At 35.0% G+C, this 14,554-nt stretch overlaps 1 protein-coding gene across 1 annotated transcript in view; it reads right to left on the reverse strand.

The window, feature by feature from the left end:
* CDC5L (cell division cycle 5 like) overlaps positions 1 to 14,554 on the reverse strand; it is a 54,947-nt gene that overhangs the window by 13,974 nt on the left and 26,419 nt on the right. Inside the window, exons 10-14 of the mRNA XM_053602252.1 lie at positions 12,229 to 12,391; positions 9,816 to 9,980; positions 9,244 to 9,324; positions 8,703 to 8,945; positions 5,219 to 5,416 (exon numbers count right to left, since the gene is read on the reverse strand). Of these exons, the coding sequence (XP_053458227.1) occupies positions 5,219 to 5,416; positions 8,703 to 8,945; positions 9,244 to 9,324; positions 9,816 to 9,980; positions 12,229 to 12,391 (850 nt within the window). The remainder of the gene's footprint in view (positions 1 to 5,218; positions 5,417 to 8,702; positions 8,946 to 9,243; positions 9,325 to 9,815; positions 9,981 to 12,228; positions 12,392 to 14,554) is intronic.

Consider the following 14,554-nt stretch of genomic DNA (forward strand, 5'->3'; position numbering starts at 1 on the left):
TCCCTATTTTTACATTTACTTGTATGTATCCGCATATAAGAATTTTATTTGACACTTGAATAAACCTTTTACTTTCCCAGTTCACATTTTTAAATTCCAAATTCTTTTTATTCTTAACATGCTATCAGGCTATAAGAAAACAAATATCTCTTAGAAAAATTTTATGGGAAAAAAGGTTACATTTAAAAACTTTTTTAAAAGGATAGACTATAACTAGCATTTAGTTATTCAGCAATTTCACCAAAGCTGATCTTTTCTTTGCCAAAGATTTTAAATGACAGCAGATTATGTTTTTCTTTTTAAAAAATCATATTTATAACATTATACAATTAAATGAAAAGTATATGATGATCCCAGTTTAGTTTTGTACCTTCTACCCTTTATCCATACATAGAAATGTTTTAAATGATATATAGGAGAGGGGATTGGTGGGTTAGAGGAGTATATGTACACACCAAAATGTTTCAGGTGATTATGCCTGGATAGTAGGCTCCTTTTCGTCTTTATTTTTTCTATTTCCTTTAAATCTTCCATAAAACACGGTTATTTTTAGAAAGATGCCTACAAATGTTATTTTTTTAAATGCATAGAAGAGAAACTGTCTAAAAAAGACTGGCCAGAGACGAATGGAAAACTGATGGTCCCCAAGAGATGAATCAGTAGAACCATAAGTGTTTCCTCGGGTCATTACAAAAGGGAGCTCTATGGGACTTATAAAAGTGTAATTGTTACTTTCAAGCTCACTAAGTTTGTTAAAGTTACTAAGAGTAAGTAACTCCAAAATAAACATATTATCCTTGGGTCTCCAAGACTGTCGTCAATTAAAGTCATTTACAGTGAAGTTCAGAAACATTAAGAACATCCCTCACTGAAACTCTTGCTTGGGGACCCAGAATATAACTTTATACTACTAACCTTATACTGGAAAAACAGGCTTAACAATAGCCAAAATAAGTAGTCAAAAGCAGCGCCACTTCCTAATCCACTGATGAGGAAGAAGTATGATCCCATAATAGTAAGATGTGGTTCAATCACCAAAAAGTTTGCAAACAAAAATCCATGAATGACTCTCCTGTAATCCCTTTACTACTCACTAGGCATCACGTTTTATCAGTGAGCCCTCTCCATACTGATGAGATGCAGGTCAAAGTGATTATAGCCATGGTCTATGACTTTGCAGCCATCAGATTGCATCCCTGCAAAAGAAGCTAATCAGTAAGACAAAGCCTTACTAAAAGTTCTTAGAAGAACAGTAATACTCTAACAATGCAATAAAAAATGAAAGAGCACTTTACACACATTAGGAAGTGAAACACATAAAATGCATGAAACAGAATCAGCTTGGGTTGAGGCACAACAGAAGCAACAAAGTTGTACCAAAGATTCCTGGTGTGATTCTTAAAGAGTTCTTACTAGAAACAACTATGAAATACGTCAGTGCCTTTAAGGGTCATGGAAAGAGAGTATTTCCAAGTACTGGAATCTCCTCCTGCACCACAAGCCACTTTCCAAACCCTACCCCAACAAAAGAGAACAGAAACATAAGCATGTTGAGATACTACAACACATACCCCTCTACCCAGAATTGCCCACTTATTAAAATCCTTACCTTGAGTTTTCACTCTTCAAAGTATGTAAAAATATCTGACTTTGTAACAAAAATCAGGGGGGAAATGGGATGCATTGTGCAGCCAATTTCGCTGAAATACAACCTTCAGCAAAGTTATGGGTCCTCACCAGAGTTCTACAAATACACTGAGAAGGATTTTAAATGTGTTATCTGTATTCTTTAAGTTACTTTATTTCCAAGAAGTCAATGTTACATAATATTTCTTGACTACAGTTGACTGTGTCAATAAATTACAGAGAGAAACAGTATTACTTCTGGACCTCATTTCTACCTCTAAGGAAAGCCTTTCCATTTTTATAGCTAACATGACAAAATCTACTTTTCAGCCAAACTTCCTCAACACAGCAGTTTAGATACTATTTCAAATACTATTAAATTTAATGGCAGGTCTAAGTCCAGACTTCTCATTTCACTTTTGCACCTACTGAAAATTACTTCACTCAAAATAATTATGTCTTCAGATAATTTCCTATTTCCACTTAAAGTAGAAACAAATTAGAACACTTCAAATTCTATTTGCACTTCCTAAATACAGTAATGACTCATTTATCTGGCATCATCAAAAAATGAGGTTTTCCACAGTAAGCATTTTCCAGATAACTGAAGCCCTTTAGAGTAGAGAACTTATCTGCCTTGTTCCTGCATATCCCCAGGACCTAGAAACATGTCTGGTACACAGTAAATGCTCAGTAATAGTCACTGAATGCGAATAAATAAAAGTACTAAAGCTCTTTTATTTTTAACCATTTGATAAAAATTATAGCCATCTTTTAAAAAAAAAAAAAAAAAGACACTAAATAAAAATTAAGCTGTCTTATTAATTTGGGTTATCACCCTTGTCTCCTACCCTACATCTGTAAGGCCCTCAGAAGCTACCAAATACCAGGCTTTTTGCCACCCTGTTAAAATGGCCTCAGCATGCTATGCTTTCATAACTTTTCCCTTTCTGATATTAGCTGTCATTGCTATGTTTGCTGTTACTGTCTTATTTTACACATAAATGTCTGGCAAGGTTCTAAAGTTAATTCTGCCTCCAAAGCAGAATAAAATACATGGACTTGGTTATAGCTCAGAAGTCTTTTCCACTTACTTCTGATCTACAACTACATTCTGATTCTATTTATTTAACAGACTCCTCATACACACATACACACATACCCCCATCACATTCTACAAAAAAATTTGAGATGGTTCTATTAGTTTTAAATGAGTATCTTAAGGATTTTCATTTAAGTGCTAAGTTTCAAATATTAATCATGAGTAATGGCCCAAAGACTAGTTCCAATATAAACCTCAGGGCATACTTTTTTAATCTATTTAGGAGACACCAGCCACGACAAAGCTGGATTTCATCTTGCTTGATACGCTGTGATAGGGCCATAATTTAGATTCACTGTTCCAAAGTTCATGGCAGCAAAAATCAAACACATTGGCAGCCATGGTATACTGTGCTGTGCTTACACAGAAAGGCACATCTCCCTGAACCTAAGATGGAAAGGATAATTTAAGTATAACATTTAGCTTTAGTTTATACAATATAACTAGAGTTCCTTCCCCACAACAAACTTTGAATAATGTTTATAATTTAGCAATCAACTGAAATGATGAAAGAATTACCACAACTGAAATAAAATATTTATGTATTTCAAACCAGAAGAACTGTGTGTCTTCAAAAACGAAAATAAGCTAAAAGAAACCTAGTTTTGAATTAGGGATAGATACAAATAAAATGGGGGTTTTGTTTATTTGGATTTTTGAGTTGCTTTTCTTCTTTTTAAAGATTTAATGAAGTCCCATCTAAAATAAGCAGTTTACTAAATGAAAGGACTTGATTAAGTATTCTTTAAAAGTAACTAGGTGGGTAAACAATAAAGGAAGTTATCCAGGAGTCAAGAGAGAAAAATTACTTCAGACTGTTTTATGAATATTCTTCCAAAATCACCAATCCTTCAACAAAAATACTTCAACAGAAGATTTCAGTTCCTGGTACTGAACTGAACAAAGAGAACCACATGTTTTTAATGGTTGTTCATAAACGACCCAAATAAATCTCCACAAGAACAGCAGTGGTTCTTTCTGTATTTTTCCCTTCAAAACTCACAAGACCAATTCAACATAGAAATAAAAATTACTGTACTTTATTGCACTACTCACTTTGTGACACATTTATTTGCTGTCATGAAAGTTAGTGCCTCAACAAAGTAAATGAGATTTAGGGAAAGACTTTTTTTAAAACATTTTAAACAGCACAAAATGTCCTTGCCATTCACAGCAAAGTTTACCTACCTCAAAAGAGAAGATTTTCAAAGTGAGAGACCTAAGTATTTATATATAAATGTTACAAAGTAGCTTTCCAAATAGCTTTCCAATCAATTATGATGCTAACCTTAGATCAGAATTACTCTGCTAACTACCACTTATAAGAAATAAAGCCTACACATCAGAAAATACAACTTAAAATTTAACCACTCATGGTCTATTTTCCCTGACTTTAACTTCAAACACAGAGCAACAGCACACCCTGCTGGAAGTTAGCAGTAATTCAACTAGAGTAATCAGTAGAACTGACCTGCTAAGATCACACCTAAGTGAGAATAATTTCAGAACCACTAATTTCCCGCTAATGAAAAAAAAGGCGGGGCTCACGGGCATTAACTATCAAGTGCCTATACATGTGATCTTAAAGTTAAATTAAGACTGAAAATAACTCAAATTAATAGGTACTGCCTTTTCCTGATTTCCCCAGTCCCACTCTGCCCCAACCACCTGAAACAATTTAACTATTTCTGGTCTTAGCCATAAATAAAAATATTTGCAAATCTGCTTTCTGTAAAGAGAAACTCATGATCACACAAAAGAGGAAAAATGTGGCCATATTCTGTATATGACCATCTAAGGTACCCTTTCTCTTCCCCATCCCATCTTGGCCTTAGTCCCCAAGGACCACCATTAAAAACCCACAAGGCAGCCTGGCGATCTATGAATCACAATTTACATTCCACTGGCAAAATGCCTCCATAGATTTTAGAATTCAAAATACGCAGGCTATATTAACCACATGCCATAAGACTGATCTAGTATGTTTTAGCATTTTCACAGATTGAAAATCATGGAAGCCACTGTCTAGATAATACAGCTCTGCCTTCTCTTAACTCAAATTTATAGGAATCGGAGGGTGTATACAATGGTATCAAAGTTTTGTAAATGTGGTCTCTTGGCTACAGAAAAAAAAACCTTGGTACTGCTGAGATTCCTCCTTAGAGAAAAGAGGCTATTTCAGTGTTGATCTACATTGTTCTACATGACTAGTGGTGACTTCTTGGTTCCTTGCTCCCAGAACTAAAAGGTTCTGAATGACCTGTGGTCAGTGTGTAAGGCACTCTTCAGTCATGAAAGCCATCAATTGCAAAATAATCAATGAATATGGCCAAGGAAGACCAAACACTTCAGTGTAGTTTTCTTCAATAACTGCAAAGACAATGAACACCTCAGGTCTATTCTTCTGAAGTTGTCTCCAGTGGTATTACCTGGTTCATTATTGCAATCAAGGTACATTTAAAATTAGAATTAAAAAAAAAAAATACCAACCTCAAGCCTCTTTTCAAGAGATTCAATTCTGTCCTTTTTGCTAGCTAGATTAGCCCGTGTGTAGCGGCTCTGCCCAGGAAGATATAAAACTTGACTGTAGCATTCTTCCCACACCTGGTTATAAGCTTCACTTGAGAGTTCTCCATGGCTCATTCCTTGTTTTACCACTTCCATCTCCTGCACCAGAACATCTTGGGCCTGTTTACAATAATAATTTAAGTAAGTTTACATACTACAAACAGGAAGACTTAAATAAGATACTATACCAGGAAAACTTAAAAGTTTAGTTTTTTTCCCTCTTTCCTTGTACCAAAGGCAAAAGGTCCTGGTTAGTTGTTTTTTAGAAAGGAGAGGGAGATACCTAAGAAAAATGGAGTAAAAACCCTGTAAGTCAATGCAGATAATTTTTAAAAGTCAAGAATCCATGTTTCCCCAAGCATATAAACATCCTTCACTTTCATTATTTATAATATCAAATATCATTTCTCAGGTTATCTACTATGAGCCAGAAACTGGGTATAAAAGTTTTACTTATCTCCAAACATCACAATCATCTTACCAACTAACCAATATTTACCCCATTTTAAAGGTGATGAAAGTAAAGCTCAAGAGAGATTAAACAACTTGTTCAAAACCACATCATGGCTAGGCATGGTAGAGCATACCTATAATCCCAACACTTTGGGAGGCTGAGATGAGAGGATCATTTGAGGCCAGTTTGAGACCAGCCTGGGGAACACAGTGAGACCCTGTCTCAACAAAAAAAATTTAGGGAAGGGGTTTGGTAAGCTCTCACCTATCAGGTACAATGTAGAGGTAAATGGTACATCTCTTGGATGAAAGGCTCAATTGCGACTTTGATTTTACCTAATAAATGTAAACAATGTAACCTAATTGTATGTACCCTTATACTAATCTGAAATTTTTAAAGAAAAGGTTAAAAAAAAAAACATTTAAATTAGCTAGGCATGATGCCATGTCCCTATAATCCTTGGCAGGCTGGGGCAAGACTGTTTGAGCATAGGAGTTTGAGGTTACAATGAACTATGATTATACCATTGCACTCCAGCCTGGGTGACAGAATGAGCCTTGTCTTCTTTTTTTTGAAACAGAGTCTCACTATGTATCCCTTGGTAGAGTGCTGTAGCATCACAACTCAGAGCAATCTCAAACTCTTGGGCTTACACGATTCTTTTGCCTCAACCTCCCAAGTAGCTGGGAGTATAGGCGCCCACCACAATGCCCGGCTATTTTTGTTGTTGTTGTTATCATTGTTATTTAGCAGGCCCAGGCCAGGTTCGAACCCACCAGCCCCATGTATGTGGCCAGCGCCCTAACCACTGAGCTATGGGCCCTGAACCTAAATAAATAATCTTAAAAATCCACATCATTAGTAAGCACGTGAGAGAGGATCCAAGCGAACAGACACCAATGCTTAAGTGTGCTCCTTACACTCTACCATTCCACTTACACTCAGGACCCCACACGACAATAAAGGGAAACCAGGCCATCTCTTTGTCACATGACTTTTTTCTCATTCTGAAGGAATGCCTCTAACACTGGCAGAGAATTAGACTGTGGCACAAATCAGATAACGACAGATCATAAGCCAGCTTTAAGTTCATTACTAAAGAACAAGTTTAAGATGATAGAATGAGAGGGATGGTTGGGCAGACCTTGGTTCAAATCACTGAAGTACCTGTCTGAACTTGCTTAATTTTATAACGCTGACCTTAGATCAGATATGTTATCAGGATTAAGTGAACAATATATGTTAAAAAGCCTAATCCAATGCCAGATACACAGAATTCTATGAGCATATCTTAAGAACTTTTTCCAACTCTGCTTCAGGGCTTATGAAAAACTGACAGTCACCTTCCGTATCTCATAGAAGGCTTTCACTCTTCCTAATAAGACTGGAAAACACATGTCAAAATATATAAAATCAAGAGAAATAAACAATAAACCAAAAATTTTAACAAAAAAATAGAAAATTCTGTCCATGGAACGTAAGAATTGGCAACTTTAAAACAATACCTCTTAAGGGAAATAATGGTAACAAACCAATTTTGACACGCTTAATAAAAACCTGACTTTAAAAGAGAAATGCAATTTCATTCTAAAGTTAATTAAAAATTTACAAGTTCAGCTCTTGTAATCATTACAAGAGTATGACTAAGTTATCTTTAAACTATCCCCAAATATTCTGCTAAACAGTTCCTTCAAATTCTTTTGGGAACAAAGAGGAATATATATAAAATACGAGAGAATAAGCAATACTTTGAATTATTATTTTCAAAAACTGTATTAGAATTTATCCTCCATAGAACCTCTAAAAGCGACAATGTGATCCTTGTTTCAGGTTTCCATGCTAAATTCCTTTTTCCCTTAGTATTTTCACTCTAAAAAGAGGAAACTGGGCAAGTCTTGATTTCACAACTGATTCTTAACCCAGTTCGATGATTAAATGTGCTCACCACAGAGTACACACTTAACAGATGACAGTTACACACTTACCAAAAAACGAGTAACTCAGAGTTACTCAAAAATCAGGAGAAAGTTGTTGAAATATAAAGTTAAGCCCTCCTTTCTTTCTCTATTTTCTAAAAATTCTATAACAAATATGTGCTATTTATGCAATAAAGAAAATAGAAAGTAAAAAACTAAGGAGTGAGGGAGACAGGAACAGGACAGGAGAAAGACATTTGTTTGTTTTCTCCTAAGAATGCAGCAGCCCATTCCAAATCAATGAGTCTATCATTGCTCCTCAAGGCTGAAGGCTAAAAAAAAAAAAAAAAGACTTTTTTGTTTGTTTATGATGCAAAGAAAAAAGACTTTTAAGCTAATGACTACTATGCTTCAAACTATGAAATTCACTGTGCTTTTTATACTATCGTAGAGATTTCTATTCAAAATCACAGCTATTTGCTCCGTCAAAGCAGAATAGAATGCATATGGAGAAAGAGGCAGACACAGACTTTATATACAAAATTGTTTCTTCACGTCCTTATCCAAAAGAGTATGGAGAAATCATGTAAAGGGGATAAATTCAGTAAAAAAAATTTCCTTCCTTTGAATAAGTAAAAGGTTTTATCTGTAAACATTTTTATCATATTCCTATCCTTTCACAAGTCTAAGTGAGGTTTAAGTAATAAAGGTATTCATACCTATTCAGAGATAGCACATCTGACACAGAAAAAGGCAACCATAGCAACATCAACCAAGCCAACAACACCCATGAAACAAAAAATACCTCACCATCAAAGCCAGTGTTTATCCCATAAAGCCTGATACTAAACACAGCGGATTGGAGTATTTAAAGCATATTCATTTCATAACACTTAATATGAATACTTATCTCCTAACTGTATGTTTCAGTTGTTCATGAAATCCATGCAGCAAAGTAAGTTCACATTTATCCATGCTACATAGCATCTAACAAATCCTTAAATTTCAAGATAAAAATATTCCTGCTTAGTCATACCTTTTTCAGCTCTTCTTTGGAGAACTTCTCGTAAGGGTTATGTTCCAGGTAGGTAATGTGCTCTGAATTATTGGTACCAAATCCTACAGTTTTTCCTTTTTTATTTCCAGATGGTTCATAAGGATGATGCAAAAGGTCATAATGAAGCATTGTGATCATTTCTTTTTTGATCAGTTCTTCACTTTTCTGTAAATCTGTTAGAGGTGGTTCTACATTTAAGGGTCTTAGAATAGTTTCATTTACCTAAAATTTTAAAATAAGTACAATTACCAAACATATCACTGCAATATGCTAATGTTATTACCTGTTACAGGATGCAATAAATAGCAGTTTTACATTTTTAGAAATCATTTTTTTGTTCCCTGTTAAATTCTTACTAGTACCAATGAAATATTCTAAAGACTATATTTGGGAACTACTTCACTATATCCCACAAAGTAGATGACATTTTATAGACTTTATGAATGATGTAAAAAGCATCAATGTATATAAAAGAAACTTAAAACTTCCTAAGCTAAGAGTAAGAAGTTCTAACACTTACTTCTGATGGTCTTGGCAGATCTTTCTGGACAGCTTTGTGCATTCGTTTCATTTCCTTTACACGCTCTGCCTCTCGTATGGCCTAAAAAATGATTTTTATATCCATTATTGAAGCTATACAGTATTTAACACTATATACTATTTAGATGTTACTAATATCACTGTGACATGTTCTCTTTAAATTTCCAAATCTACTTTTTAATAGTTTGTACTGGCTAACAACCATTTACTCAATCAATACAGGATGTACTTATTTTTAAGACTGACCAATAACATCTTTTCTTTGCTATGCTGACAGAATGTCTAAAAGATTTCCTACATGTATTTTTAAGAGTATAATTTGACAGAGTATTTAAATTTCCATACATGTACACTTTAAGAATGCCCAATAAGTTACTATGAGTATATTATTATCTGAGTATATATTATTAGTGACATAGTAATTTAGGGTAATTTTTTTTAATATTAAAAAAACTTGTAAGTGGAAATCTTGAGACATTTAATAGCCATTCTTCATTTTTTAAACCTACTGACATATTCAGCCAAACCCACACTGCTAGCACAGTTACCTACCTGCTTTCTAGCATCCACATCAGCAGCATCTTCAATGTAAGTATCATCTACTTCACGGTCTTCCAGCTCCTTCTCGGCATTTTCTGGTAGAACAATTTCAAAATCATTCTTAGGGGCAGGAAGGCCCAACAATCCTAAACGAAGATTTTCACGTGATTCTCTTTCCTGTAGAAAAAAAAATTGGTCCTTCTCAATTCACATAAATATTCAACCAATATTCTATTCATTTTAATGGTAGAAAAATGATCTCTAACTTCAGAACTAAGCCAAGTTTTTTGTTGATTTTCTATCTCCCTTTCTTCCCCGCATTAAGACCAACTAAAAACCTTAACTAGTGATCAATGAAGATACTCTGGGATATTCCAATAGAAGGTTTGAGGCAGGCACAGAAAAAAGACCATTAAGACTTTCATCTGAAGGGATACATTTCTGACACTGAAATTTAATAGCTAATGAAAAGAATAGGTTCAAAAGTTAGTTTGTCCTTCAATTAATAAAACCTAATCTGAAAGATGTCCACGTGTGTTTATTTTTAATGGAAATACTAAAGTATATGCAGATTAACAAAAAAAAGTCTATGTGTCCTAAGAAACTGGCTGGTACCCAGAATTCTCCCCAGTAGAGGCTACAGCCTCATTTACCACTACTTCTTACATACATATAGGTGTGAGAACCCAGGAAGATCTGCTATCTCCAGAACATTTTCCATGCTTACTCATGTTATGGCTACCATCTGGGCCAGCCCCTACCCTCCCCCTATACCTCTTCAATGAAGGCTTTCTGGATACCCACCCACACAAATGAAATTATTTCTTTCTTTAACCACCCTAACCATACTGGTATTACTCAAAGAGTTTATTCTGTTCAGATACTACGATTATTTTTGGTCTTAGTTTAGCACTTCCAAACTCCACAGAATATAAACTTCTTTAGGACAAAGGACATCTTTACTCAACTTTAGATCCCCTAAAACAGCAGTTCTCAACCTGTGGGTTGTGACCCCTTTGTAACAATGAAAATACATCATGGCATTAGGAAGGTCGAGAACCATTGCCCTAAAACATCCATACATATGCTTTGCACACATTAGGTTCTTTAGAATTGGCATTAATTGATATCAATTTGGTCATTAAAAATATATATAAATTAACCAAATCAATACATGAAGTTAAAATTAATTTATAAATGAAAGACAAGTCAATTATCATTAAAACTTCATTTTTAAAAAATTCATAGTAATTTCTGTGGCATTAGATAATAAGGCCCAATAATAAAGTAATAAAAGCAATTAACATGCAAAAGCAAAAACTTTAACTTTTGTAATTAGCTTTATATATCATCTTACAAAATACACAAAAGGAAGCTTCACTGCAATCAATAACAAACATCAAATTAACCTGGCTTTGAGATCTAGACAGTCAGTCCTTCTAAATGTATGAATCAAACAGAGAAATCCACGTTTCAAAATCTAATCTAAGATGCATCAAAACTCAAAATTTTATTTATAGAAATGGAAAGAAAAAAGTAAATGTATCATTCAAGAAAGGAAAATATTAGTAAATGATAAAAATTAGAACCAGGCTGGCCGTGGTGGCTCATGCTTAAAATCCTAGGACTCTCAGAGGCCAAGGCAGGTGGACTGCTTGAGCTCAGGAGTTCAAGACTAGCCTGAGCAAGAATGAGATCCTGTCTCTACTTAAAAAAAAAAAAAAAAAGAAAAGCTAGTAGGGCATCGTGGTGGGTGCCTATAGTCCCTGCTATTTGAGATGCTAAGGCAGGAGGATCTCTTACGCCTAAGAGTTTGAGCTATAAGCTATGATAATGCCACAGCAGTCTACCCAGGGTGACAGAAAAAGACTCTGTTTCAAAAGAAAAAAACCAGGCTCGGCGCTGTAGCTCAGCAGCTAGGGCACCAGCCACATACACTGGAGCTGGCGGGTTCGAACCCAGCCCAGGCCTGCCAAACAACAATGACAACTACAACCAAAAAATAGCCGAGTACTGTGGTGGGTGTCTGTAGACTCCGCTACTTGGGAGGCTGAGGCAAGTGAATCTCTTAACCCTAAGAGTTTGAGGTTGCTGTGAGCTGTGATGCATCTACCAAGGGCATCATAGTGAGACTTTGTCTCAAAAAAAAAAAATAAAACAGACTCAAAAGAGATACAAGCAACATTATACTTTTAGCAGCATCAATATCAAACATATTAAGCATAAGAAAAAGTAAGTTCTGAGTCCAAAAAGTTCCCCCTTCTTAAGTCTTACAAATACTTCTCCTTTTCTGGCATCCATTGGTTATGCAATATGCACTGATGGGGGGAAGGATTTTAATTTGACAAAATTAAAATTTTAATTTTAATTTGATTTTGAGATATAAAAATATTTTTTTAAATATTAAAAGAGAATTGACACTCACCATCTGCTTCACGTAAGAGGGATCACTGTAGTCTGCCATTCCATCCTCAGGATTGATGTTTAACTTGTCTCGAAGAGGAGTCCTACCTGGAGTGGAGTTAACAACTGGTTTAGGAGTTGTTCCACTCCGGGGTGTCAGTCCTTCAGCTCCATTAGATGGAGTCCTAAGAAAACAGAAATCCCAATTAATAAAAGTGCCACTTATATTTGGATTATTTTCAAATGTTTTTCACATACATTATTTTACAGGGAATACAGAAAATAAGAAAGAAATAAAGATTCCAGAAATTCTGTCTAGGTGGTTTTACATTAAATTTCCAGGTAAAAATAAAGGTTCAGTCTAACTACCATAATATTTACATATAGTATTTTTATTTTATTGACTTCCCATAATCATTACATTTAACACAGGATGGCTATAAAGTTTTTATGCAATTTTAAATGGCACACGAACTTTATGGCCACCCTGTATTTTCTCACATTTCTAAACTAGGTCCACCAAATATTATTCAACATTTTCTTAATAGATAAGGGTGACTAAGAACATGCAGCATGCAGGGAAGTGGGCTGCCACATTCAATGACCCTCCATGACTTTTGGGTTCAGCATCTTCATCTTATCATTTGTCTCCTACCTCTCTATCAAGCTGTTGGCTATCACATCATTACATCACTGACACTGCCATTATCATCACTGTGCACAGTTTAAGTAGTTTCTCCCTTTACATTTTGATTGGAAACCAAAACATCAACTTTTAGAATCACATCTAAACATGAACAAGTTCTCCTAGAATAAAATCTATAGACTCTGCAGCAGCCTATATTTTGTTATTCAGAGCTTTTTAGGGGGTAGAGGTTTGGGGAGAGTTGCTTACTTCCTGTATCTTTGGTGTCTTCTAGAATGTTGGTGCTACCAGCCAGACAGCTATTCCCAATAGGTGAGGTGTTATCATACAGGACATGATCCCTGCCCCCAAGAAGCTTACAATCTAGTTGAGAGACAAGACATACAACTGTCCCTCAGTATCCATGAGGGACTGGTTCTAGGACCCACCCCACACACCAAAATCTGTGGATGCTCAAGTTCCTTATATGAAATAGTATAATATTTTCATTTTCCTATGTATTTATATCATCTCGATTACTTACAGTACCAAATACAATGTAAATGCTATGTAAAGAACTATTTTACTATATTTTTATTTGTATTATTGTTGTACTGGTTTTTTTTTGTTTTTTGTTTTTTGTTTTGAGACAGAGTCTCACTATGTCGCCCCCGGTAGAGTGCTATGGTGTTATAGCTCACAGCAACCTCAAACTCTTGGGCTCAAGCAATTCTCTTGCCTCTGCCTCCTGAGTAGCTGGTATTAAAGGTGCCCACCACAATGCCCGGCTGTTTTTTGTTGTTGTTGTTGTTTTTTTAAAGAGATGGGGGTCTCACTCTAGCTCAGGCTGGTCTCAAATTCATGAGCTCAGGCAATCTGCCTGCCTCCCAAAGTGCTGCAATTACAGGCATGAGCCACCGCGCCCAGCTACAATGTTATTTTTTATTTTTTGAGTATTTGTGAACTACAGTTGGTTGAATCCACAAATGCAAAACCAGAAGATACAGAACACAGGAAAAGAGAGCTCAGGCTCTCTTACAAGCTTCATAAGAAATGCTAAATATTATATAAAGACTGGCTGCCAATGGCTCTTGATTCTGCTATAAAGTATAGTTGTAAAAGCTTTAAAAGCTTTCTATGCTAAACTAGGTAAGAGGATTCATCCTAACACTCACAGCAAAACCCAAATATTTCCAACCCTTAATGATTCAAATTCCATTTTAATATGACTTACTTCTATAACATTCATATTTTAAATATTCTTCTTAAAGGACAATAACTTAAAATTAATAAATAAATACTGAATTCTCATTAATGATATCATTGTGGAAGCATTTAGGGATAAAATGGACTGACAGAGGCCACTTACTCTGAAATACATTAAAAAATAAAATGGATTATGGGGGCAAGACATGATTGCAAGAGGGACTTTACCTAACAACTGCAATCAGTGTAACCTGGCTTATTGTACCCTCAATGAATCCCCAATAAAAAAAAAATGGATTAATAGATATTAGATATTAATAGATATTAATAATCTATTAATAGATGGTTATATAAAGCAAATCTAGCAAAACAATTACAATCATAAAAATTAGATGGTAGGTATATGGATGCTCACTTTAGCATTTGTCAACTTAAATGACTGAGACTAGCTCTCCAAAAACAAAGACTTTATTTGGGAATAGCAAAGGACTGCAATTCAGGATATATGTGCTATGGC

This window comes from Nycticebus coucang, chromosome 9 (assembly GCF_027406575.1).
Source record: "Nycticebus coucang isolate mNycCou1 chromosome 9, mNycCou1.pri, whole genome shotgun sequence".
Taxonomy (NCBI): Eukaryota; Metazoa; Chordata; class Mammalia; order Primates; family Lorisidae; genus Nycticebus; species Nycticebus coucang.